The sequence below is a fragment of the Rhamphochromis sp. 'chilingali' genome, assembly GCF_963969265.1.
Source record: "Rhamphochromis sp. 'chilingali' genome assembly, chromosome: 3".
Taxonomy (NCBI): Eukaryota; Metazoa; Chordata; class Actinopteri; order Cichliformes; family Cichlidae; genus Rhamphochromis; species Rhamphochromis sp. 'chilingali'.
This window is the reverse complement of record NC_137931.1, coordinates 13,432,341-13,459,189: the sequence shown is the minus strand read 5'-3', so window position 1 is coordinate 13,459,189 and position 26,849 is coordinate 13,432,341. Positions and strand designations below refer to the sequence as shown.

Below are 26,849 nucleotides of genomic sequence, written 5' to 3'. Positions count from 1 at the left end.
ATGGTACCATCTAGGCCTGAACAATGAAGCCAATGTGTAAAAAAATAAAACAAAACAAAAAAAGGGGGGCGTAGTACCCCCACTGGCCACTTGGGGAAAGGCCACATTAAATTAAGATGTTTACAGTCTGGTGTGTTTAATTTTAGCTTCTCTTGTGAGGATTTAAAGTTGATTTTGGAATTATTAAAAAAATAATGTGTACCTGCTGAGAGGTACAGGCCGTACTAGAGGGGTGTGTTTCAACTTTGGTAAGTGAAACTAGGATTTCGTTCATCAGTTACTTAACGGCAGTTAGCATGTACTCGAGTCTGTTTATTGTAGGGATCAAATTTTCGAGCCAAAATGCTAACGCTAATGCTTCAAATGAGTTCACAAACCAAAAGGTCACATGGCTGTGTCCATCATTTATTTACAGTTTATGGGGAATAGTGCATCTGTCCATTGACATCCAAATTTTGCTTAATTATTATCTAAAAAACTGGAGATAAAAACAGTGTCATTAGATCATTAACTGAGATAGACTACCAATCCTCCTCCTGGATGCACCTAAATCATTGCATCATTGAATTTAAAGGATTCAAGGAGCTTTATTGTCATTCGCACCACATATTTACATGTACACACGGTCCCGGAGCGAAAAGAAACTGAAGGACGAAGAAACGGAATTTTTAAAAAGTAATAAATAAATAATTTTGGGTTTTATTTTTTTAAAACAAAACAGAATAACAAGTAATGGAATAATACAGTAAATTGAGTGCAACAACCTGAGTACCAGTATGAAGTATGGATATAGAATGCAGGTATAAATACTTTAGCAGCAAAAGGGCACGACGACCAGCATTGATAAAGTGACGGTGTCAGTGAGTGTCAGTAGTGATTAAGGTGCTACAATATCACTTCTTGTCCATTTATGCATTGAGAAGTCTCACAGCTTCTGGAATGAAGCTGTTTCTCAAGAACTCTTAAATTTAAATTGTCCCAGAAAAGGAGTGCTACATAAGGTGTTTTTTGATCTACAGCTCTCATTTGAGCTTGCACACATTTTTAACACTGAGCACATTTCAGGCCTTACTGTGATTATTTCTTCATAAAATTTAGCTGAAGCAATATCTGAGTATAACCACTCACGCGTTGCTTCAGCGCTGCTACTTTGCCTAGTTGTGTCAGCATTTTAGATTAAGCCCCATGTTTGCCACCAGTTCATTCATAATGAACTAAAGGCTTGTCATTAAGCCCAAGCCGTCTGCACGCCTCAGAGCCACAGGGAACACGTTCTTCTCTTCATCCTCTTTTCTCAAGACCTTCAGCCTGGGTCCAGCATTTTTCTGAAAAAAAAAAAATCCCCTTATTGTTTTGCTTTCAGCCTTTCTCAACATTACAGCTGTGCATGACTGATTGTCTCAGGCAGGAGGACTGGGGGGAAACAATGCACCACCAGTTTAGATCTATTGATCTACACGCTTCCAGTCTGTGTCCGTCCCAGCTGGTACTGCAGGAAAATAGGGAAACTGTGTGGAGTGGGGGTTGGTAGGGGTCCTCACATATGGCCTACATGAAAAACTTGAGGAAGCCAGCAGATTTAAATTCAGTGAACTCAGAGAGTGTGAGAAAATTCAAACATATGAAACGTAACAGCTTACTTTCGGCTGAGCTTCCATATGGGTTCCATACTAGACAAGACAGTGGCGAAAAACCAATATGTGGCTGATCGATTATTACTCGTGCTCAATAAAGCTGTTGCTTCACCAGAACAGTTCGTCTAGGCAATTTCATCTCCTAATCAAGATGAAAAAAGGAGCTTCTTGAGCCCTACAAAGATGGTGATAAATAGTGTCCTTCTCTTGCTAAGCCTGTTACTGCTGACGGATTACGTAATTTATTCTGTTTTGCACTGGAGAGTGGGAAAAGGTTCTTTGGCTTAATATTAAAACAATATATCAAAACCATATATACGGGAAACCCAGAGTGATGGTTTAAAAGGCTCTTCAGTTCAAAATCAAATAAGCAATAAAAATGACTAAAACTCGAGCTTTTGTGCTGTGAAAGTAAGAAAAATGTCCGAAGAGTGGCTTTGTGTGAAAAGTCTAACCCCTTCCAGCGATGTTTCCAAGCACCCAGTTTGTCAGCTGTCAGCGTAATGGAGGGGGAGGCAGGTGTAAACAAAGGAAAATTCAGACAAGATTCACTAATCTCTTTTCTTCTGCCTTTCGGGGCTGGCTTGCTAAAGGCTACAATGCAGCTCCTCTTTTTCACGTGCCAAACAGGAGAAGCGTTGTCACATTTCTCATACAGCTGCTGAATGTATATGTGAGTTGTGTCTGTGCCAGAGAGAAAGTCAGCTGATTCACAAGGCCAGGAAGAATCATCAGCTCTAAAGAGAAACGGTGGCTGAAAAATAAATGGGTGTGAACAGATTAAATGACAAGACATTTGAATTCAATTTTATTTTATTTATATTACAACAGTTGCCTCAAGGAGCTTTATATTATAAGCTACAGACCCTATAATAAGATGCATTCATATATTAATTAACCAAGTGAACTTTGACCTGACTGTGCAGTCTCAAGGTTGTTGGGACATTTCATTAAAAGTTAAAAATGTTAACCCCAGGGTTGCACCAGAGGAGAAGTTTATGGATAACCAAAATAATGATATGGTTCATCATCCGAAAGCATGCATCTCTGCAGGAAATGTTCTGATCATGAATTTTTATTGATTTTTATGGACAAGTGAACTTTGAGTTGGTGGTGACTTTTGATTAAAAGTCTGGATTAAGACATGACGACAGACTAGCTAAACATTTTAATGCTACAGTAGGGTGGGAGGAAAGGAAAAGTCCAAGGACGACTAAACGGTAACTCGTTAGTGCAACTCATCACATGGGAACCATGATCATCAACAATGAAAGCTGATACAAAGATTAAAATTCAGGCGATGACAAAGTTGTAAGGAGCTATCCTCTGGAAACCACGAGTACAATCAGTCTATCATCAGAACCAATTACTCAATGAGGACCAAAAATATAGGTATGAAATTTCATCACAGCTCATATAAAAACTTGGAATTTAATGTTTATTTTTAAAATTCTGGACCAAAGTGATGGGCACAAAAAAAACATACAAAACCAGCTGCAAATCATAAGAGCACAACCTTGGGATAAGAGTGGAAATCACTTGCATAACGTGTGCAATGAGTGGATTAGTTCACTTTACCTTCCATATGTCTGGGACATGCCTGTGTAAAATGAAGCGTTGAGGAAAGCATACAGTGCAGGACAGGGTGGACTGCAGAGCCTGATTTTCTGCCAGCTAATTCCACATAGTGTTGTCTAACCAGAGCTCCGCCCAGGCGCTCTGCTTTAGTGGGATTCCTTTCTTATTACACAGTCTGGGTGAGGCTAAACAGAATTATCATCAGGACCCAGCTGCAGAATTAAGGTTAAATGTATTCGTTGTAAGGGTCTGTGTCAGTCTGTGTTTCTATTATAGTGTTTCATGGTTTAAACAGCTGCACGTCGGACATGTTAGCGTGAGGGATGCTCTGCCTGTAGCTGTCTCTGTACTTTGCATTTAGAGGGAAACACACCCATTCTTAATGCAATATGTTGCAGGAGTTACTTTGGTGATAAAGTGTTGAAATTCAGTTTGCGGTTTGCTTTTTCTCCCACCCTGCCTCCCTCTACCCACAGTGCATTCCTGGCATTTGTTAGGTCCCAAGTAGAGCACTTCTCTTGTGTCTCATGCAATGTTAAAAAGGGGGGAAAACCTGTGAGGTCAAAGTATTTACAACATTTACAGTAAGATCTTTATTATTATTACATTTATTTCAATCACATAAAACATGCATGGAGACCATGTAAAGGTTTCTATGTGTCTCTGCCAAGTTGCAACCAAACCTACGCCCTTGCTCTACATGCACTGCATTCTCATTTATTTAGACTGGACTCTATAGACTACTCCCTTATGAGGTCAATGAATTTCATTTCATTCTGTTTTCATGGATGCCTGGATGTTAAACTTAATTGTTGCACCTGGTAGAGCAGCCACACTGATTGTTTTACTAAAGATAAAATAATATGGACAGTTTTTCAACTCTCAATGATGCCGCAGCCATCGTTTGATTTTGGGACCTGAAGCGGAGTTTGGGTCCAGACACAGCTACTGACGTCGGACTTAAAGACCGGATAGCAACATATAAAAACAAATGACATTTAAATTCTAAAAACATTACGCCAGATAGTGTAATATAATACCATTACACTGACTTTGATATAACTTTATGGTTACTTTAGTAAAATACATTGTATCTATGCAGTTATTTAACATTACTGCAGGGCTGAAGAAAAGTCTCTGCATGGTTATCTTGTTATTTTAACCCTGGGGCAAGGCTGTCATGTCACCAATTTATAATGTTGCAGTTTATCAAATTATAAGCAGAAGAAATGTTGGCATCACGTAACCAGTTTGTAGTTTCTAAAGTTCATTACAGCAGAAATAATGATGATTACAGAGCGCAGTGGACGGCCCATTGAAAGCACAGAGAGATTTGCAGATGCAGAGGGGCACTGCAATGTTACAGCACTAGGAAAGGATAATATCATGTTCTTATTAATTATTTTACTATGTTATTAATATAATACATAACATCAGAAATAATTGTGTTTTTTTAATAATTGTATTTGTTTGTTTGTTTGTTTTCTCTGTGTATACAAACTCTCTCCACCTCCTCAAACCGAGGCTTCAGTAGAGTATTCCACACCAGTGGGTAGCATATTACATTTTTGATGGATAATCAGAAACACCATAGCTCAGTGAAATAATGCTAATAGTAATAATCATCACTAAAGATGAATAATTTTTGGAAAGACTCCTGTTCTCATTTCCATTAGAGATAAATAGAACAAACAGGATAAATAAACTATCAGTTAGCATTATAAATTTGGCATAATGACTACACAGGAATAAAAAGCTTTGCTGTTTTTAAAATCTGCCCACCTACATCTGTCAAGCTCACCAGTTAAGACCATTTAACAATGAGATTTGGGAACAGAGCTAAGCTCATCTTCCTGCTTTTTATTCACTGTACAGACTTCATTTAGATTTTATTTGTCAGCAAAAAACATCAGATAAATTAATTTCCTGTAATGTATCATCAAACAGAATGAATGTTAACACAGAGGTCAAATCAACATTTTTTATAACCTTAGCAGTACGTCGGTCCCCTCTTAAAACGTTGCCAAGAAGGTTTAAATCTCACATCAATGCATCTTACTTGGAAAGATCTTTCATCAAAGCAGCCATCAGGAGCACAGTTGTGTGTCTTTCATCTCTGGCATTTATTTCTCACCTGACAAGCCCGTTTTCCTGTCACTGACAAACTAATACATCTTAGTCCTCATGCATATGATGAAGTCACTGCATGATATATAGGCTTGCTATGTGAGGAAAAGCAGTTTGCATGCTTGACGGTCTCTGGGAATTTACCACGGGCCCTACATGGCTGCCTGCTTCCAGTAATACATTAGCTTTTCAAGCAGACGAGTCAGTGCAGTCTGACTCACAGAGACGTTTTTGTTTCTTACTGTTACAAAAACCCGCTTTCACAGGAGTGTCAAGACAGTCAAGGACTCAAGTCAAAGTTATTTTTCTGAACCAAGACTGTTGTCAAATTGAAAGAGATTTATGTTAACACTTATGAGTAAATACTGAACTATTCTAAATTGTTTTTGTCTTTTTACTTATTTTATATGCTGATGGAGAACTGACTTGTTTATGTGTGAACCCACACAAACACAGGGACAACATGCAAACTCCACACAGAAATGCCCCGGCCAGATGGTGGGGATAAACTCAGGACTTTCTTCCTGTGAGGCAACAGTGCTAACTGCCACCACCAAGCTAACTTGGTGTTGTAGCTTAAACTGTGCAGTTCAGTTCCAACCGTTTACATACGACTTATTTTATGCTGTAACAAGCACATGCTTTATCATGTACACTTTCTCTTGAATTGGCTGCAGATGATATTCTTAGTGTTCTTAGTATTCCCTTATTGTATAACTAGCTGTATGGCTTACACTACCCACAGCTCGTGACCATAGGTGAGGGTAGGGACGTAGATCGACTGGTAAATTGAGTAATATTATTAGAAAACACTGCATGCATTTTAATTTCTATGCAGATGACACGCAGCTTTATTTATCCATGAAGTCAGATGATACATAAAACACTATTTCTAAAATTGGAAATATCCTGTATAAGAGTCATGCTGAAAAACGAGTTTTTTATTCATTTATAACTTATAGACTGGACCACTTTGCTCTTAGTCTGCAAGCTTACTTGTGGTTCCAAGAGTTTTCAAAGGTAGAATGAGAGCCAGAGCAGGTTAACCCCTAAGCCTTCTCTCTAGGAGTAGAGTAGGGTCTTGCAGGTTCTTTATCTTACCTGGGTGGTATACAAATAAAATGTAATTGAGTTGAATTAAACAACACAGACAGTAAAAAGATGGACATAACCACAACATCATCCACTGGTTAGGAATGTCATATTATAAAGCCTCATGTTGAGAGCTTTGTCACAAAGGAGGGGCCTTTCTGAGTGTAGATTAGTAGCTAGGGTATTTGATTAAATGGTAAAAGGCCTGTATTTGTATAGCGCTTTACTTAGTTCCTAAGGACCCCAAAGCGCTTTACACTACATTCAGTCATCCACCCATTCACACACTGGTGATGGCAGTGTGTGAATGGTGACAGCCGCCCCAGGGCCAGGGCGCACTGACAGAGGCGAGGCTGCCGGACACTGGCTCCACCGGGCCCTCTGACCACCACCAGTAGGCAACGGATGAAGTGTCTTGCCCAAGGACACAACGACCGAGACTGTCGGAGCCGGGGCTCAAACTGGCAACCTTCCAATTACAAGACGAACTGCCAACTCTTGAGCCACGATCGCCCCCTTTAACTCCCCCGATTATCTCATATTGCATCAAGTTGTCTCGAATACCAGTGGATACTGAGATTAAATTATAGTTGGCAATCATATAACAGTCTATCATGGATAAAAAGAAAGCATTGTAATGCTACATCATTGTGCACCTAAGGAATTTTAACAGAAATTCCAAAAATTAGATGAGATTACAAAACACAACAAATTTTCAGAAGAGTGAATTACTCAATCAACACAGGCTGTATAGAAATGATCCATTATTCTTTTTTTAGTCCTGTTTGGAATGTCATCAGTAAATATAACACGCTACAATGTAGTGTAGAGAAGCTGTTAGCTACATGCACAGGGCATCATGTCTCGTGACCTGCTTAATCAGAGAGAAAAAGAGCCAATGTGCTTTTCTTGCCTGGTGAGCATAATACCTCATAGATGTTTGACAAAGAGGTGTCAGAAGAAAAGGTTTCCAAAATGGCAATTTGTTGTATCTATGAACTTAAAGGTGGCGCTAACGTTTTGCTGTTTGTCTATGTAACAAAGATAAGTACAAAAGCCAGAGCGCAATATTGCAGCAGCAGCACAAAATGTATCAAGTGTTTCCTTGTGAGCTTGCTGTAAAGCAAAGATGGCGGCTCAAGTGGTCGGTGGCTCTATCCCATCTCGAAGTGTCCTTGGACAAGATACTGAGTCCTGTGCTGCACCCAATGCATCCATGTGAATGAGGGCTAGACTATAGGACAAGTGACTTATTTGAATGAAAATCTACACATCCCCCGTTTATCTGACCAAATGATTTTTTTATTTTTTTTAGGGGGCAGGGTTGGAGGTCTACAGGGATTTCCTTACTTTATTTGTATATAAGATATAAATAATCCATTACATGCTGAGACTACGGCCAGGTTCGTGGACTTTTTGATAATTTCAACAGCTCTGTCTAAATATTCAAATTGAGCTGCATCAGTTTTCTCTGTAGAAAGAAAAGGATTGAGGTGGTGCAGGTTCTCCACCCAAAGTTACCTCAGACCTCTCTGTCATTTAATTTCCTTTTGATTAAAGATTACTCTTCTCCCTAAACAACCTGAATAGAGGGCAGAGTAAAGTTTAACAGTAAGCACTCATAAATCCCCAGAAGAAAGGATGTATATTTATACTTTCCAAGAGATTTGAATCCCAGTCTTTCTGTACGTTTCACATATGAGAGACAGCAAACAAAAGCTTAAAGCCACCTTCACATTTCAGCTGCAACGCTCCGAGTGGAGGAAATGAGCAGGCCTTACACAAGCTGCACCTGTACAAACAAGACAACCGATCACAGGTGTGCCTTTTGTCCAGGCCTGAAATAATGTAGCAAAACATTTATTTGTACGGAAATGGCGGTACATTAAAGACCACTCTTATAATACACAAGATATGGAAGCTTGTCGTCTGTGTGCAGTGCCTTGTCAAATATTTACACGCCACTCCCGACGCACCTACCGAAAGAGACAAAAGTAAAAAGCCTGTTGCTGTTTTGTTCTCAAGGAAGATTGCCAATCAACCCAGACAGCAGGAAAAAGTGCGCACCATTTTCAGGATGAAAATGCCCCAGGTGAGTAAATTTAAATGTGGGTCATCACATAGAAAAAGGAAAACAAACCCAAAAACAAATGCTACCAACCACAAATGTAAACTTTGTAAAGTCGCATACATTACAATGTCTAATAGCTTAATAATTAAAATTATTATAGATTCAATTCCAAATTTTGAGATTTATTGACTTTTTAAAGTACAAAATGATTGAATATATCAATAGAAGAGATAAACATATGATTTGTGAACAGGTACAGTCATTTCATGCTCCTTCAGATAGCTGTGGTATCTGTTTACATATAAACACTCAGATGGAGCTGGAATGAAGGGACACCTATGGAGGGGGGCCTCCATAGGTGTCCGCATCTGATTTTGGTATAAAGTGTGTTTTTACTATGCCAGATTCCCCTCTGCTTGCATAACATCTTTGGTTTACTGTCAAAACAGTGTGTCTGAGTATGTGAAAATGAGAATGATTGCATGGGCATCACAGTGAAGCTGCTGTATCTAGGAATAAATGTTTAAGAAACAGCAATCAAGCAACTGTGTACCAGAAAACTCTAAAACTATTTACAGAAAACCTGATTCTGATTAGAATTTGTCCCCTGCTGACTAATCCCTTGAAATGGGGTCAAGTTTCTGCCACATTGGTCATACTTTCACATGCATTTTGGGAAGGGTTGGAGTATGGGGGGATCGTAACAGTCTGGTTGCAGAACAATAAGCTGGTTATCTTTCAGTTCAGTTCAGTTCAGTTCATTTTTATTTCAAACATTTCAAACATGTGCCTTCACAATCATTACAAAATATCATTCCATTATTTGTTTGAAAAGGAGTAGGCTGAAGTATTTACTTATTTGTCCCTACCCCCTCAAGTTTTACCTCTCATTCATTTAATTTTTTTTTTGTCTTAAATTAAACAAACAACATATGAAACATATAAACATATGAAGTAAAACAAAACATAACATACATAAATCAAAAACAAGAAATTAGCAAGCCCCACCACAGTATAGTTTCTTTCATATGAAAAATACAGAATGTGTATATTTGCAGATACACAAGTTATGGAAAAACAACAAACCAAAACAAAACAAAAAAACAAAAAAACAACCAAAAAAGAACCGCAACACCATTACCAGCAACATTACCATCCTGGGTTAACCCCGTTTTCTTCATTCTTATACTTATTTAAAATTAGGTTTTTATATTTTACTTTAAACTGTTTTATGTTTTGACTGTCTTTTATTTCTTCTGTTAGACTGTTCCATAATTTAACTCCTGAAATTGAGATTGACATAGTTCTTAAAGTTGTTCTAGCACTTTGTATTTTTAAATTCCATTTCCCTCTTAAGTTATACCCACCTTCTCTTTCTATGAACAATTTACAGATTTCTTTGGGAAGCAATTTATTTCTGACTTTATACATTATTTGCGCTGTTTTAAGCTTCACCAAGTCTTGGAATTTAATAGCTTGCATTTTGACAAAGAGTGCATTTGTATGGTCCCTGTACCCTACATTATTTATTAATCTAATGGCCCTTTTCTGTATTATAGTTATTGTTTGTGTGTTACTTTTGTATGTGTTTCCCCAGACCTCTACACAGTAGCTCATATATGGCAGTAGTAAAGCACAGTATAAAATGTGCAGTGCTTTCTGATCCAACATATGCTTTGCTTTTCCCAGGACGGCAATGCCCCGTGCCAATTTCCCCCGAACATAAGTAATGTGTGGCTTCCAACAGAGCTTGTGGTCAATGATCACCCCAAGAAATTTTATTTCATTTACTCTTTCTAAATATACATTGTCAACACATATTTCTACTTCGATGTTTTTCTTTTGGTTTCCAAACAACATAAATTTGGTTTTATCTAGATTCAATGATAATTTATTTATATCAAACCACTTCTTTAATATCGTTAATTCCTGTGTGATCATTTCCAAAACCTGTGGCAATTCCCCACCTGCACACAGTATATTTGTGTCATCTGCAAATATTACAAACTTTAAAATCTCCGATACTCTGCAGATATCATTTAAGTACATAATAAACATTTTTGGACCCAGTACTGAACCTTGAGGTACTCCACAAGCTATATCCATCAAATTAGATTTATATTCATTTATTTGTACATATTGTTGCCTATTCCCTACATAGCTTTTTAACCATTCCAAAACCACTCCCCTAAACCCGTACTTTTCCAGTTTTTTTAATAGAATTTCATGATTAACAGTATCAAACGCCTTCTTTAGATCTAAGAAAACTCCGAGCGCATACCTCTTATTATCCATACATTCCGTTATCTTTTCCATTAGATCTATCAGTGCCAAAGCTGTTGATCTGTTGTTTCTGAACCCATACTGACTATCTGTCATTAATTCATATTTTTCCACAAAACTGTCAAATCTTTTTATGAAGAGTTTTTCCAGTATCTTAGAGAACTGGGAGAGTATTGACACTGGTCTATAGTTTGTAAAATGATGTCTTTCACCGGTTTTGTAAATGGGAATAACTTTAGCAACTTTCATTTTTTGTGGAAAAACTCCTTTTTGAAACGACAAGTTGAATATATATTTTAATGGTTTTACGATACCATCAATAACTGTCTTTACCGTTACCATATCAATATCATTCCAGTCTGTACTGGTTTTGTTCTTAAGTCCTCTAACCATGTCATAAATCTCTTTCTCTTCCACTGCTCTTAAAAACATTGAGCTACTATTCCTTTCAATATTTTCACCAGTGTCCCTTTCTATTCCATCAACCTTTATTTCTTCTGCCAGTTTAATGTATGAGATTTGGATTTTTGATGGGAGAGTAAATAAATGACTGTACAGAATCTCTCTTAACAAGCACAATAGCTGAAGCCACCTTTTTAGGTTCTTTGAATGGATTTCTAGCACACTTCATGCCTCGAAGCACATTGCTCTCTTACAGAAGCATAAATGAGGTTGTCCCATAGATGCATTGGAGTTTGTAGATGTTGTTTCTATTGGAATTGTCAGTGTAGCCATGAGGCATCTAGTCTGCTGGAAATCTAAAGCAAAAGAGGATCTAAATCAGAGCTTCCCTTTGTGAACTCAAAGCACAATAAATCTTATAATGTCTGCATGGCATAATTTAACAGTACGTGACCATCCATGAAGGATGATCAAACTACATACTGAACTTATGAACTGAGATCTCTTTCTTCCCTTAATGAACACAAACACACTTCTCTTCAGTTTTATTGGCATTTATTCTAAAGGGAAAAATATAGAATTCAATAAATATTATGGCAACAACATTGACAAAGACATTTTGAAGGTGACATCAACATTCAAGAAAACGTGTGTATACACCGGAAAGAAAGGATTGGGAAAAGAAAATAGGGACACGGGCGCTGAGCTGACAAATGTGACAGCACTGGCATTTGAACAAGCTAATTGAGAAACTGATGGTCACATTAAAAGTGCATCAATACCGTTGATATTTAAACAGCTGCGTCATTGCACTGTTGTTTGAGAGGAAGGAAAAAACACTAGTTCAAAAACACTTGTTTCTCAAGACTAATTTTGAAATTGACACAAATCTCTTACATTATGTGACATTACTGCGGAGGTCATGATACTCAAACACTGAAATGACCCAAGGAAGAAAAAAAAATACAATCATCCTTTCCGAGTTAAGGTCTGGTCACAGCTTAAAGTCGAACAGCAAAATTCATCTCCAGAGGTTTGCGAAACGTGCAGTGCAGTGAGGGCTAGCAAGCTAACTGCTAAGTGGACTAGTTAAAAAAAAAACAAAAAAAAAAACATGTAATCTGTATTGTGGCATTTATGGTATTCCAAATATCTGATAATCTCTTCTTTTAATACTGAAGAGGGCAAAGTCCTTCTAATTACAGTGAATGTATGTTTCTGCATTAAATCTGCGCCATAAGTATGATGTAACTCTTCTAAAGCCCTACGTGATAAACTGAAGTGCAGAAATGTACTAAAAATGTAACCTACACATTGAGTCAACATAGCCCACACAGGTACAAATGGTGGCAATACCATCTGTCACTAGCATAGGCTACATGGTAGACTCAGCATGTAAGTCTAAATTGAGCTTTAGCAAGTTTACCACATATCAGCAAAGTTCTTCATCCTTTGGTTGTCTTGCTCGTTTATTCAGTGACCAATACAGTAATCCAGTTTGCAGATATTTACCGTATGAGACAAAAACTGTTCCTGTCATGGGATGGTTCATTCCTGCAGAGGTTTTCGTAGTCTAGCTAATCGACCACAGCTTCCTCCAATTTGGACATTTAGGGTAAGTTATTGTTGATCTTCTTCTGTTTGAATCCTCTTTTAATGTGCTGTGATTCGTGACGCAAAGATTCCAGCCTGTTAAAATCGAGGGGATCCTCCAGAAGATGAGAAAGTAAGCCAAATACCAAAAACTCCAGTTTTTCTAATGTCACTTGGGGCTAGCTCCAAAAGCAAGTCCATCCCCAGAGACTCCTATATTAAAATGCCTATATTTACAGCATTTATTAAACAAAAAAATAATAATATCTGCAGGCTGGTACAGGAAACAGTTTGAACCTTGATGACACCTCTTAACAGTTTTTATAACTCGTCCACCTGCATTCTTCTTAGTAGCCAGCAAAGGAAAAACTTCTCTGGCTGCAAAAACACACTGGTTGTAGGTCTAAGGTGAAACGGCTCTCAGCTCCTTTGTTCTGTGACGACCTTCTGATTTTATATGCTCAATTGCTAGAATTGGTTCATAATGAGAAAGAATTGTAATGATCCTCATTATAGAATGAAGGATATAGCTAACTACAACTGTTAGCTAGTTCACTAGCTAACAACCTGTAAATATACAGTCTCCATGGTCTCCATTGGTATCTCAGTCATATCTGCCTCTTGCGCTTCAAATCTAATTTCAAATCACCAAGATGGCAGCCGACTAGCTTACTAATCAGTAGGTGAAATCACACTTGCTACACCTATCTTTTATCTGTGGTTTGCTTCTGTTAATCCAAGTTACGTATCTGGATGCGAATATATCTTCATCCAGCTCAGATCTGGGAGCAAAATTCTAGTATTTTATCAGTCAATTGACATTTGTGTATTATATTCAAATGGAGCTAGCTAACAAAGTTCGTTAGCATTAAGTCACAACTTCATCTTCTTGTCCAAAATGTAACTTTTCGTTCAAAAAAACCCAACATGGTTGTGGCTAGCATTAGGGTTGTGGATAAGTCACAGTGGCTATGTCCATATTTCATATACAGTGTTCTATTTTTGGTTGCTAATTTTTGTTAAGCTAAAGCTCACTGGACCCATTTAGGGCCCAACAAAAGGGTTAAAGTACACCATTTCTGTTTTTGGAGAAAATAAAAGGCTAACCTGCACTGTTGCAGTGTGCATTTGTTTTCATGAGTCTATCCATAGTTGCTGATGTAAGAGAATGTAGTATTGGTTCAATCTCATCAGGATGAAAATAAAGCAATGACACAGTTATACACCAATGACTTCACATTACACCGACAACATATCAGAGACAGGGGACACTCAGCTTCATGTTTCCATTGAAAGAAATTAAGAAATTCTTCTAATCTGTTCTGCACACAGACTAACAGTTACAGGAGTAGAGGTGGGAGTGAATCAGTTTCAAACCACAGTGACGAGTTCTTGTATAAGCCCTCCGAGGAAGAAGTCTTTGATCCAGCACAAACAACAGCAGTTCCTCTTTATTTCCTCCCCCTGAGGCAGCACCCCCCTACCTACCACCCCATTGCCGGCTCTCGCTCTTATTCAGGAGACCACATGTTCCTACGCATCTTTTTATAAATGAGCATTTCCTAATGACATCATTCCCCCTGCTCATTTCCTGTTAGCATGGAAAGCCTTGACTGCATCCGCTTTGTCCTCCCAGAGGAAGCAGGTCACATCCCCAGGCAGGTGATAGATAGCTTCCTCTTTTGGTGGGGCAGGGGTGGGGGCCGCGTTGAGTGGGATGCTTACTATGCATTGAGTTTTCATTGGTGCAGAGTATTCCAGTAACATGTACATGAATTAAGCTTATAGAACCCCTTTCCAGACAAATAAGGGGTCTTTAGCATGCAGGAGGGAGCATTGCCCCATAACTTCCTGCTTGCACTGTGCTCTGTCCTCATTCTCCTCAGTCTGATCTGATTTGGTCGGTGCAATCACATGACCGAGCAACTTTTGGCTTTGTCCTTCCGGAGGTCCGAGGCCACGGCCGCCAGGTCAGGTCTACCAGGCATGTGTGAAATCCTCTTGCTAGCACGGGCGGTCTTGCTGCGTTTGACGTTTTTGTTGTTTTTGTTGATGCAGGCCAGCGTGGCCACATGGAAAATGTCTCTGACGCTGTTTTCTGACTGCTGGGCCGAGCACTCGATGTAGGGCGCCGAGATCTGCTTGGCCATGCTGGAACCCTAAGAAGGAAAACGTTCAGGCTTACTGAGATTCTGTTTTTTGTAAAGAGCTTGCGTCAATAACGAAAGGATTTGCACACTTTCACAGGGGTCAATTAAACATGGCAATGACCTGATTAGAGTCAGGAAATTGGAACCATCTATCATTTCAAAATGTTCTTTTAATCTACAAACCTGGTCGTAAGAAACTGGCGCTTGTCGATGGTTGGAAAGCTCCACAAGTGTGCTCAGATCGGTGCGCAGGTCCGACTTGCAGCCGACTAACAGCATCTTGGTGTTGGGACAAAACTCCTGGATCTCACCTTTCCACTGTGAAGAAAGACAAAATAGCCTCAATCATTCAGGAGTTCTGACATAAAAATAAAGTAAATTTTGTGTTTTAAAACAATGTTTTTCTTGTGAGTGTGTTCAAATGTTTGTTGCTGTAATAAAGAATTTGATGAAATCCCCCCCTCACCTGCCCTTTAAGTACAAAGGTTAAAGCTGCCACTTCCTGAAGCCCCTCATTTCTTTGAACCCTAGAAAGGAACTAGAAGTAATCTCCATGTTTCCTCCCTGACAACAATAAACGCTCTGTGATCAATGGCATTTCTCTTGGGGCTTTAATCTGAGGCTAATGTGCCTCAGGGCTGGCTGTCTGGCTGGTCAGGGGATCAAGTTCATTGACATCTGAGGAGGAAGTTTGTTTGTAAAATGTGTCTGAACAACCTAAAAGCCTAAACCGAGGTTAAGTCTCATGTAGACGTTCATCGTCTGAAATGCATTCTTCGACTAGCACAGCTTTAAGCACTTTAAACTTCAGTTCAAGCTTAGCAATTAGCTGTATATGACGTGTTCCCAATTACTCACGACAGGTTCAATTACAGTGTGCAACACAAGACAACAAATGGTTAGATAACTAATGTTACCCATCAAAGCGGCAGACTGAAAGGGACAAAAAATCTCAGTGCATCTGAGGTCATCTCTGTTCCTAATGAGCAAGACAAAACTGTTTCTGTCTCGACCGCTAATTCTGGTAAACGTGAGTTGCTTTGAAAAAACATTCCAGGTTGGCAGAAAGCAGCGCAAAAACAGGAAATGCCTTGCAAAAATTGGAGCACATGCCAGGTGGGTTTTAATGTGGGAAGATAATGACTTTTACATTTTGTAGTTTCTCCACCAGTCAGATGACTGACACCACCTGTGTTGCTTGATGTACAGCACACGTTTGGACATGTGAGAATCAGCCAGTGACACGTCCAGCCACTGCAGGGTTTTGACCTGACACTGAAGTCACATTACAGCTATACGACTTCACATGACTGAGATCACAGAAAAAAGAAATGACTGCAGACCTTTGATCCAGGCCTCTGTCACCAGTTCAGACAAAAATCAAAGTACTTGAGTGGAATGTTTAAAAATAGAGCTTAAAGACGTGTTTCCTGCATGGATTTGCCCGAGAGGAGCAACAAACCTTTTTCATTACGCTGTCGAGCGTTTCTGGGCGGCTGATGTCGAAACAGATGAGCACAGCATCGGAGTCGGGATAGGACAGGGGCCTCACGTTGTCATAGTATGGAGATCCTAAAACAAAGGAAAACAAGAAACTTGAACTGTATTCACACACTGTTGCGCAAGGACAAAACTGCTGTATGCATAACTGTGCGAGCACCCTCTTTTGTTCCAACAGACAGCAAAGAAACACGTGGCCAGCTCAGGCTAAGAAATGTTCCTGATTTAATTTGCAGTTTTGCTATTATTGGATAATCTTCGCAGGGATCCAGCTCAAGGGACATCAGAAGAAACTTGAGGTGTTCTTATTTAAAACTTTATAGATTTCATTTTTTATTGGAAGACCTGAAATATGTCTAGCATTGAAGGCTTTTGCTTAAACAAATGAAATAACAGTATTCGAGTGAGGGGCAGGATCAAAGTCTGTTTCAAGAAAGCACAAGGAAGACCAAATTATCACTTGAGCACTACAGATAGTTATTCTCATACGTCATGATTGCAGCTCAGCCATAATCCATGGCAACTAGGCGAGAAAAACAAATAGTGCCGCATCAGTAGAAAAAATGTGCTGACTACAACAAGATCGTTTACTGAAACAGAAAATCTCTCTGAAGGAATAGAACTTCAGAGCGAGGAAATGACTCCCTCCTCAAATTGAAACCATGTGCAAGGGCGACGCCCTTGCACATGGGGGGAGGGGAGCTTGCCGTCATGTCAAGGTGAGTCAAGATCACATGGCAAGCAAGAAGTGACCACACACACAAGCAGCTGCCAAGAATCTGGGGAATTTTGTTTTTGGTAACTTTAGGTTCCCTTGGGAAGTCTTTTATAAACACGGCTGCAGAGAAAATTCTGGAATGCACTGGTTCACACACACACACACACACACACACACACACACACACACACACACACACACACACACACACACACACACACACACACAGTGCTGGTGTTCCTAATCTAAACAGTCTGGATGGGAGATGACATCGTTTTAAACAATGCTTCCAGGCCTGGGCCCCACACAACAAAGCACGACTAAAGTGTGTGTACAGACATCTCAAATATCCATGTCCATAATGTTCCACTCCATGTATATGCAGGAGATCCCAGTTATTATATAGAATTACACAAGAATTAATATTGCATGTAATTCAACACTTGGCATGAAAAATTGCACATTAAGCTTTGCTAATGGCAGAACTGCTTTTCATTTAGCAATGTTTACAAAAAAATGATCTTAGCCAACATATACACATTTTATTACACTAAAAATTACATTAAAGTGTAAACTAACGCAATAATTTTACAGACTGAGGAGAAAAGCTGCTGAGACATTGCACTTCATTATTTTGCATTTTCTGTCATTAGCTGTCAGTCATTAACAACTGCTAAATGTTTTAATTCCTTTCAATTGTTAGCAAGAATTGCTAGCAGTTCTTGCTAATTTGCTTTATGAATAGCAAGTTTTCACAGTTGAAATATTCATAAGCAAGTTATCTGGGCCACCAAAGGGCCGTCATTCATTGCAGTATGTGGGCCATCTGTAGGTGATGTGCAGCCACAGGCCAGTTGTAGACACACTGCTGGCCCAGAACAGTTTCAGCTCTGGCCCCAGATGTCAGCCTAATGTGTACCTTAATCAAGCCATGCAATGACAACATGTGCCAGAACATGCAAAACAGTGCAAAAGTAACATGCCGAAACTCTGTTCAGACAGTGAATGGACTGATTTTTATATAGCGCTTTTCTACTCTCCCAGTTTACTCAAAGTGCTCTATACAACATGCCACATTCACCCACTTTCGCTTAACTGAACGCTTCAAATCATTCATACACATTCTCACTCTTGACATGCAGACTGGAGGAGCCAGGGATCGAACCACTAACCTTCCGATCAGTTTGTAACCTGCTCTACCACCTGAGATATGGCATGCCATTGCATAAACAGTGGCGTCATTGCCAGACCTGGCACACATCTGGTTGATATACACTCTGCCAAAACACCAGTCAGTCCGAAGTGCCAGCTTGATTCTAGATCTGGGCCAGACCTGTTTTCTGTAGGCCTGGGCCACATAAACCAAGCCACAATCAAGCCAGAAATGGCATGCCATCACATAGACAGTGCCATCTATGCCAGGCCTGGATGACATACGTCTTATCATGTCAGAAGTCAGCCAGCAGTGCCGACTTGATACCAGATCCTGGCCAGACCTGCTTGATGTGTGGGCACTAACACACACACAGACACAGTTACTTTACCAACTGACCCCTGAGCTCCTAAGTGTCCCTCAAACCTCATTCAGGGATCCACTCCTCATTTCTGAGGACAGAAAGTGCACATTCCCTTGGTTTCCTTCCATAAAAGGTATTTACATCCATGTCCTCTAACTATGAGTAGATTGTAAAGTAAAAAAAAAACATTGACTATTATCATATATAAATGCACACAAACACATCTCTACACACATATGCAAATGCATTATATTGCCTGAAACAAAAAAGGAAAAAATATCAGGCTTACTGCGCAGTGTTGCCTTGAGGCAACGAATGAAAATTAAGTTTTACTGTATAAATAAATTGAAAAAAGTAGAACAAACAAATATGCTTCTTAACATATTCATGCACATACAAGTATTTTTAATATACATTTATTTCACTATAAACATGTAAAATAGTGATCTTTATCTTGCCTCCTAATGGAGAGGTCTCTCATGTACTGCAGCTTGCAGAAAGGGGTCCTGCCCCCCCCAAATGAAAGTCACACCACCTTCAACTCATCGTTTTATTGGAAAGAGATGTGCCTGGTAGCATTATTTCCGAAAAAAAAACGTTTTTCTTTTTTGAAGGGCCAGTGTAAGGCATGAAAATGTGGTTTGTTGCCTCAGGGCAACGCTATGCAGTAGAGGGTTAACAAGTCTGGGACCTGTCTTGACCTTTGTGGACACTCCCGGTGAGATCATGGCTTGTTTTGGGTCAATTGGTAGTTGTCAATCACAAGTCGTTAGCCAATAAGCATGTGGTTTCTCAGTCAGAGCCACCTTTCTTGTCGCATCCAGTGTCATGTCGAGGTAGCCACATGTGTTTTCAGGATAGGTTTTTTTTGCAGTAGATTTATCACCCTCATCGGTATATTGTGTGTATCCGTTCAACTCCTTAACAGTTGTGGTGGACTTCCCAAGAAGGCGGTCGCCTTTCCCAAACATGGGACAAACGAAGTATTTCCAGTCTTAACAGTAAAATCCACAGTATCACCATTACAAAAGTTCAACTTCACGAGCTAACTTATACAGTCTGATATATTGGCTCAAAAAGGATTATGATTATGATCTTGGCCTATCAAAGACGTGTCTGCATTGATGCATATAACCTGAATTTTTTTGCTCCCTATTAATCTGTACCTGCTCCTAAAATCTAGTGTTGGAATGAACTGAATAAATTATTTTGATGTCTTGATCTAAACAGTGTAGTTTGGATGGGAACTCTGAGTGTTTTGGAAAGCAGCCTGATAGGTGATACCGCCTAAACAAAAGACCAGATGCTGAACTGTTATCAAGGGAGCACAGCAAATACAAGGCGAGGAGGAAGGTGGTATCCCCCACAAGACCACAAGAATTTATTTCTTTCATGACCGTCTCGCAATCGATCATGACCACAATGGGCTGTTCGATTGTTTTTATTCCAGAGCTCGTAGCCTGGAACAAATCAGTGGAAAAATAAAACCTTGCGACTAAAAGGGCATGCTGTAGAATCGGTTGACATTTCACAATGAATAGACTGTTTTTATTAACCTAATGAGAGGAAATGCGTATCTGAGCTGCAGTGTGAAGTTGCTGTGTTATTATGTCTGCACATATTTCTGTGAATTTACCTGCACGTTAGTGCATTTATAGCAATAAATCCAACGTAAATCCACTGCAATTTCAACATGGTGCATTTAAAATTCGACCCTCTATGGAAGCGTTTTGCTAATAACTTTTAATAGCAGATGTTTCCTTCTTTGTTAGCTGTTTAGAGTCGTTACTGCGTTAGCTCTGCATCTGAGACCAGCCTCTGCTTTAAGGTCATCTTCCTGCCAAATGGAAAGATAAGAGGAAATCCCACAGCTAACACACACACAAAGACCTGGTAACTGTCATCTAATTAGCTCCTGTCATTGTTCTCCCACAGGATCTCTAAATCTGGAAGAAAGACACACACCCTGTCCTCCCTTATTCTGTCCTTTCGATATGTCCTCCATCCTCTCTCGCCTCCTATTAACCATAGCCTGTCTTGTGTCTTGCTGTTGGGCACAATGACATAAGCGGAAACTGTAGAATGCCACTAAATGCTCACTGTTGTTGTGATCAAGAAATAAATAAATGCAATGCAATTAATGCAATGAATCTACATGAAATAATGTGGAAAACACATTCTGGTCTATTCATGCAATCTCAAAATATTCCATAATGTTAAAGACATACAACTTCACACAATAACAGCTTTTGCTTTATCTCACACAAGCACATGCAGACCTGAGGTAAGCCAGCTGTGGCTGACAGTCTACAGTCTGGATGTATAGCAACAGATCTGCAGGCCTGCTGGTTTACTGCATAGCTAACATAGCTGAGCAGAACGGAGCTGCTGGGCGGTGAGCTTGTGTGTGCATAAATACATAAAAAGAGGCATTAGGCCTTTGGGGGACACCTGTGGAAACAACAGATGTTGACAGGCACGTCTAGAAATACAGCACTATCAAGTTTATACGGCTCACCTGCCAAGCACACGCACTACAATTTGCACTTATACACTTATGACTATCTGCTGTAGTTGCTGTGGTTACCATGATATTTGTTTGTGTAAATCTAAAATCTGGACATGAAGGATTAATAAAGTAACCTTTGGTATCACAAAATATGCTCAAATATAGCAGGTTAACAAAAGATATCTTTGGACGCAATTTAATAATTCAGTGTGTACTGTGTTAAATAGCCAAATCTAATATAGCAATACCATTGTAACATGTTGTGTTAACACATGTAAGTGGTAACTGGATGTACTGGTACTTATGGAGCACATTTATACTCAGTTTGAGCACTCAAAGCACTTTCTACTACGAGTCCCATAGCCTAGCACTTTTATCACACTCACACTGGATGTGTAGGGGGCAACCTGAGCCACTGTCGCCCCTGTTGTGCATGTGTGTTATGTTAAAGTTCACTATGATGCACTACAACATGCTCTAATACCTTAAAAAGTATATTATTGAAAGTTATGCAACATATAATAGGTGAGCAACCATTAAGATTTAGCATTATAAATGTGTGTCATGTGTCATAATACATACATAATACTTCAAGAAGCCTGGAGAACTATTCCTGAAGACTACTTAATTGAAAGACAAAAAAAACTTCCCAAATACTTCAGCAAATGTTGCCAATTTCCAATGAAATTGTAAAAACTGATTGTTTTCTTCCGTATATTGGATTTATATTTCTTCATGTTTCAATAAATATAAAGAAGCTAGAGGTGGCTCAAGATTACTGCTTGGTACTTTACACTATACTGTACCGTTTCAGTACATCACGGCACATTACGTTACACTAGGATCGATTGCAGTGTAGCTAAATTTGTTTAAGATACAATACTATCTTATGGCACTCCATGAGCCATGATAAAGTCTCGAAATCAGTAACTGAAGAAAGTCCACCAGAAGGGCTGAAAACAGGAAATCTATTTCCCTTCTCAAATTGTGTAATCCAGCTGAAAGAAACTTCCTGAAAAGACATTGAGATATGATAAACTTTACTTATACAAGCTTTCGAGAGGTTACTTTGGCCACAATAACAAAGTACAAATTGGGTAAGAGTCAAGAGTTGGGCCAAACAGGATGCTGGTGAAGCATTTAGGACAGTCAGATGTTTCTCAGTGATGGGCTGGCAGGACACATGCACGGGGAGCCAAGAATGCAAAGTGCTCAGTGTGAAGGCCGGACATGGATTTTAATGTCAGGTGTTTAAAAAAAAAAAAAAAAGTCCTTCCATGACATTAGCAGACAGGAAGTCCATTAATCTCTACCAGGATCCCACTGCCCTTCAGTTCATACACTGCTTCACCATCACCATCCCATTGTCGGTCAGCAAATTCTACCGTGATTCGATTTCTCCCCTCTGGAAACGAGGTAAGGCTTTAGTGATCCACACCACTTCTCTTTCACTGGCTGAGGATCTGGGCCTGCTGGGTACAAAGGGGGTCTTTGTAGTGGAGGAAGTAGAAACCTTTAGTCTGAGGAATGCCAGACATGCGGCTCCAATTCGCTGAACCCAGAAATGTGATCCAATCCAACAATGGTTACAGACTGAAGAATCGGGGGGGGGGGGGGGGGGGGGGGGGGGAGTGTGTGTGTGTGTGTGTCACAGAGAGAGTAGCAGAGGAGCTTACTGAGTGCATGCAAAAGTCCCATAGTTAAGCTGTCCTGCACTACATGGGAAACAGGACATGTGATATGCTCTAGTAACTATAGAAGGGCAAGATGATCTGTCTGCTCTGACCAAGCTCTGCTTTATGCATCTTCCATTACAACTCCTTTATCTGTCTTTCTTCCCATTTTGCAAAGTGGGTCAACTTTGAATGTGCGCAGTAAACAAAAAAAAAAACAACTAATTTTCCCCATATATATATATTCCCTGTGATAAATATTGTCAAATGAGATCCACTGGGTCTGATGTTTCCCATTGGGATTTCTAGAACTGGAAAAGTCTGAACTCCTCTAGTTCTTTTATTTTTCCTGTTAAGCTCGAAAACGTATTTGTTGTAGCTTTGGGAAATTGCCTAACAGTTGGAACAACTGTGCAAGACCAATTTCAGAAGTATGAAAATACTAAGCCGTTTCCTGCAGTTCAGTTCCAGCATAAGTATATTATGAATATTTCAACTGTGAAAAGTGCAAAATCAGTTTAAAGCAATCTTCTGTGAGCCTCGGATTAGTACAGAAACGATTAGAAACGACAGCAGTTTTGAAGTTGCTTTCATCGACATTTTAATATAAACAAAGAGGTCATATGACCAAAGAAAGTCTCCGGTCTCCTTTAGCTCTACTACTTGGCCTTTTAGCATCTTTCAGCTTGTTGTTTTGGTCTAACTGCTCATAGCTTTACAGTCTTGGTCTTTCTTAATGACTGTTTCCAGGTGCAACGAGCAGCTGTTTTCAGAGAAAGGATACATTTTTAAAAACAACAAATGCCACAGCAGAGCAGATTGGCTAGCAGCTGGTGGTCACAGCAGGAGCTGATGGAGACCAAAACAGAGAGCGAATATAATGTATGTAGAAATGGGTCACCTAAACCAAAGCTCTGTGAATGTTTCGTTTTTTTGCTTGTTGTTCCAACACCAAGGAGTTAAAAATGAAACCCACTGAATAAGGGAAAAAAGTCGGAGCCATCATTTGTAAAAAGGGTAACTCCTACTTGGTGGTTGCTTTCCAAATCTAAGAATTTGATGCTTGAGTTGGGGTTTTTTTTTAATGTTTTGTGGGGTTGGTGGATTTTCTGATTTGAAAAAAATAATCCATGCTCATTTCCACTCTGTAAAACGAGAAAAGACCTAAGGCATGCAGGTGCTGAGCCACGGGGGTTGCTCTGTTTACCCACACGGTTTTCCTATCCTCCTGTTTGACTCTCAAACAAGCACTTTTCCTGCTCATTCAGACACGGAGGCAGACAGGCAGACAACGTAAACCACTTCCCCTGTTGGTGAAAGAAGCATCAAAGGCTCGCGCCTTGGCCCCGGCGGACCTCACCCTGAGACTGGGGTGGCAATGCTAGAGCAGACAAGTAGGTTGGGGAGAGGGGGGCAAATGGAAGGCTGTATAACTGGCAGGAATTTACCTTAATGGGCCGAATTACTGCCTTCACCATCCCCTTTAAACACAAACACATAAACAGCAGGCTGCTCATTAGGCCACTCATCACTGCAGAACAAAGACCACCTCGGTGTGTGTGTGGAGGTGTGTGTTTGAGAGGGAGGGAGGGGAAGAGCGGGTGGCAGTCCACAATGTTTGTCTTCCTCCCTCCGTGTTGGTCTTTGTCAGAGTGCAGGCCTGGGTCTCACACACACACACACACACACACACCTCAGGAAATAAGGGATCAATTGGATTGGCTGTGGCAGATGGGGGTTTCAAAAAAAAAAAAAGGAGAAAAAAAAAAGGGACCAGTCAAGCTGAAAGCTGCATCAATTGGTCACTGTGTGTGTGTGTTCGTGTGCTGGGTGTGGGTTTGGAGTGAAGGTAGGGGTGGGTTGGTATAGGGGTATCTGGCACCTTCTAAAATCCAATGATCTAATAGGAAACCACCCCCAACCCTCCTTTTATGAAACAGAGAGAAAAAGAAAAATGGCTCCAGGCAGGCAGCCAACACAATTCAATAAAAGAAAATTCTCACTCGGGCCAGTTTTCATTTCTTCGCCTTTCCACATTTACACACAAAACTGGAGGGATGAAGGAATTTTCAATTTGATGTCCTTGTTTCACTTTCTTGTAGAGTTACTGAGGCGGCAAAGGAGCGCCACTCTGCAGATGCTTTTACTTTCATTTGCTCTGAAGTATAAAACAGCTCAGAAATCTGGATTTTAAGAAGCTGCTGTTGGATTTTCCGGTCTGACGTTTCAGAAAGAAAGAAAGATCTCAAGCTGACCTCGGTCTTCAAGTTACCCAAACGTCACTCAGGAATTCCAGGCCAGGGATTTTCCTCTCATTCCCACACAAACACCACATGCTCACACACATGAAACATACACCTCGCTGCTGTGCTATTCAGTGCTCAGGCAATGATCGATGGGAAAATGGATTTGTTTACGCACACGCACACACACGATGCTGGTTTTCAGAGCCCAAACACAAAGTCTAACCCGCAGGAGATTAAAAAGAAAAAAAGCTGCTGAGCCAATGTTGCTCAACCTTCCCGAAAAGCACAGGAAGCAGGATGAATTTCAAAGTGTGTTCACCAGATGTATGAATATGAGCTTCGTTCAGCCTATCATTATGTTTCCTTTCCTGTTTCCACTTAAGCTTTGCTCAGCTGGGAGGAATTCATAAATCAGATCCATTCCACTGAGGCGTTCCTGCGCTCGAACTGAGCTACGAGGCTGAACGTTTCCATGTAGGTAAAAGGTAAGCCCCGATCTAATCTGAGGGGAAACGTGCGGTTTCGAGGAACAGCGACTCCAGACTATGGGAAAGGATTAACTGTGCTACATTGATTAAAATGGGTCAGAGATTAATTTCATTATTTGAGAAAAAACAAAGCTGCCCTGGGACTCTCCTGTCTCCTGATTTGGACATTCTGGGCTAAAACCTGTTATTTATTTATGACGCAGTCAAACATGGGTGAATTCTACCCCACAGAGTTAATAATAAACTAGCTCCATATCATTCAAATCAGCAACTGAGTGACTGATCACAGAGATGCATGTTAGAACATGTCCACACCACCGTCACAACTGACACAAGGTGACACTTGGAGCATGAGTCAGACAGAGAGGTTGTTGGAAGTGAGGATTACCTGAGGTGTCCCACAAACTGAGCTCGATCCTCTGCGTGTCGATTTCAAAGCTGGCTGTGTAGTTTTCAAACACAGTGGGGACGTAGCTCTGCAGGAAACATTTAGAAGAGGGGAGGTCAGGGAGGAAGCCTGCCAGGTTTTAAACTTTGAAGAAACTGAGCAACGTTAGATTTATTACCCTATTACCACGATCGTGTACTACAAAGGTGTTGGTACTACTACGTTTAGGTTTCAGATCCCAACACGTATCAAGCACTACAACATGAATGTCCTTCATCACTACTGGAACAATCCACGTGACACAGCCAGGTTCAGAAGAACAATGAGATGCGCTGGTCGTGGTATCAGTGTGTGTTATTAACATGCATCATGTCCAGCAGGCTGCAGGGTCTCACCTCAGGGAAGCAGTCTTTGGCGAACACGTGAAGCAGCGCAGTCTTCCCGCACTGGCTGTCCCCCACCACCACTATCTTACACTTCACACTCTGACTGGGATCCATGCTGGATTTCAGAGATAACTTCTGACACGAGCGTCTCTCCTTCATTGATTTGAATCGTTTTTAAAAATGAGTCCAATCCTGGGTGGGTGGGTGGGTGTGTGTGAACCGTCGAGAAGCAGCTGGTCTCGGTGCGTCCAAGCCTGCGCGCCTGCTCTCCTCCCCCGGTGTCTCCGCCTGCTCTGAGCCGGTAAATTCCATTTGCCTACATTTATAACGTCGCAGGAGCCAATGGCAGCAGCTCTCCGTCCGTCGGGATGAGGCACGTCCCTCCCTTCGTCCAGCGAGCCTCCACACAGACGCACGCCGGGCCAGGCACCGTGATGGCGCCCCCGTTTGGACTACACACAAACCTCAGCTTCAACATCAAAACAATAAAACAC

The 26,849-nt window shown here is 40.4% G+C and overlaps 1 protein-coding gene across 1 annotated transcript; it reads right to left on the bottom strand.

Moving 5' to 3' along the window:
- Positions 1 to 11,720: 11,720 nt before the first annotated feature.
- Positions 11,721 to 26,660, bottom strand: rnd3a (Rho family GTPase 3a). The gene is made up of 5 exons (XM_080879120.1): positions 26,365 to 26,660; positions 25,970 to 26,057; positions 16,393 to 16,502; positions 15,114 to 15,248; positions 11,721 to 14,939 (listed from the first exon to the last, which is right to left on the bottom strand). The coding sequence occupies exons 1-5, from the start codon at positions 26,512 to 26,514 to the stop codon at positions 14,691 to 14,693; spliced, it is 732 nt and encodes a 243-aa protein (XP_080735246.1). The 5' UTR covers positions 26,515 to 26,660; the 3' UTR covers positions 11,721 to 14,690.
- Between the last annotated feature and the right edge of the window lie 189 nt (positions 26,661 to 26,849).

What these genes read in the sequence shown, in the direction of transcription:
- rnd3a (XM_080879120.1), bottom strand. Translation starts at nt 26,514, where the DNA reads ATGAAGGAGAGACGCTCGTGTCAGAAGTTATCTCTGAAATCCAGCATG. An exon ending in CCAAAGACTGCTTCCCTGAG is followed by an intron (nt 26,058 to 26,364) that starts GTGAGACCCTGC and finishes TGTTTCCTGCAG; the next exon opens with AGCTACGTCCCCACTGTGTT. An exon ending in CGCCAGTTTCTTACGACCAG is followed by an intron (nt 14,940 to 15,113) that starts GTTTGTAGATTA and finishes TTTCCTTCTTAG; the next exon opens with GGTTCCAGCATGGCCAAGCA.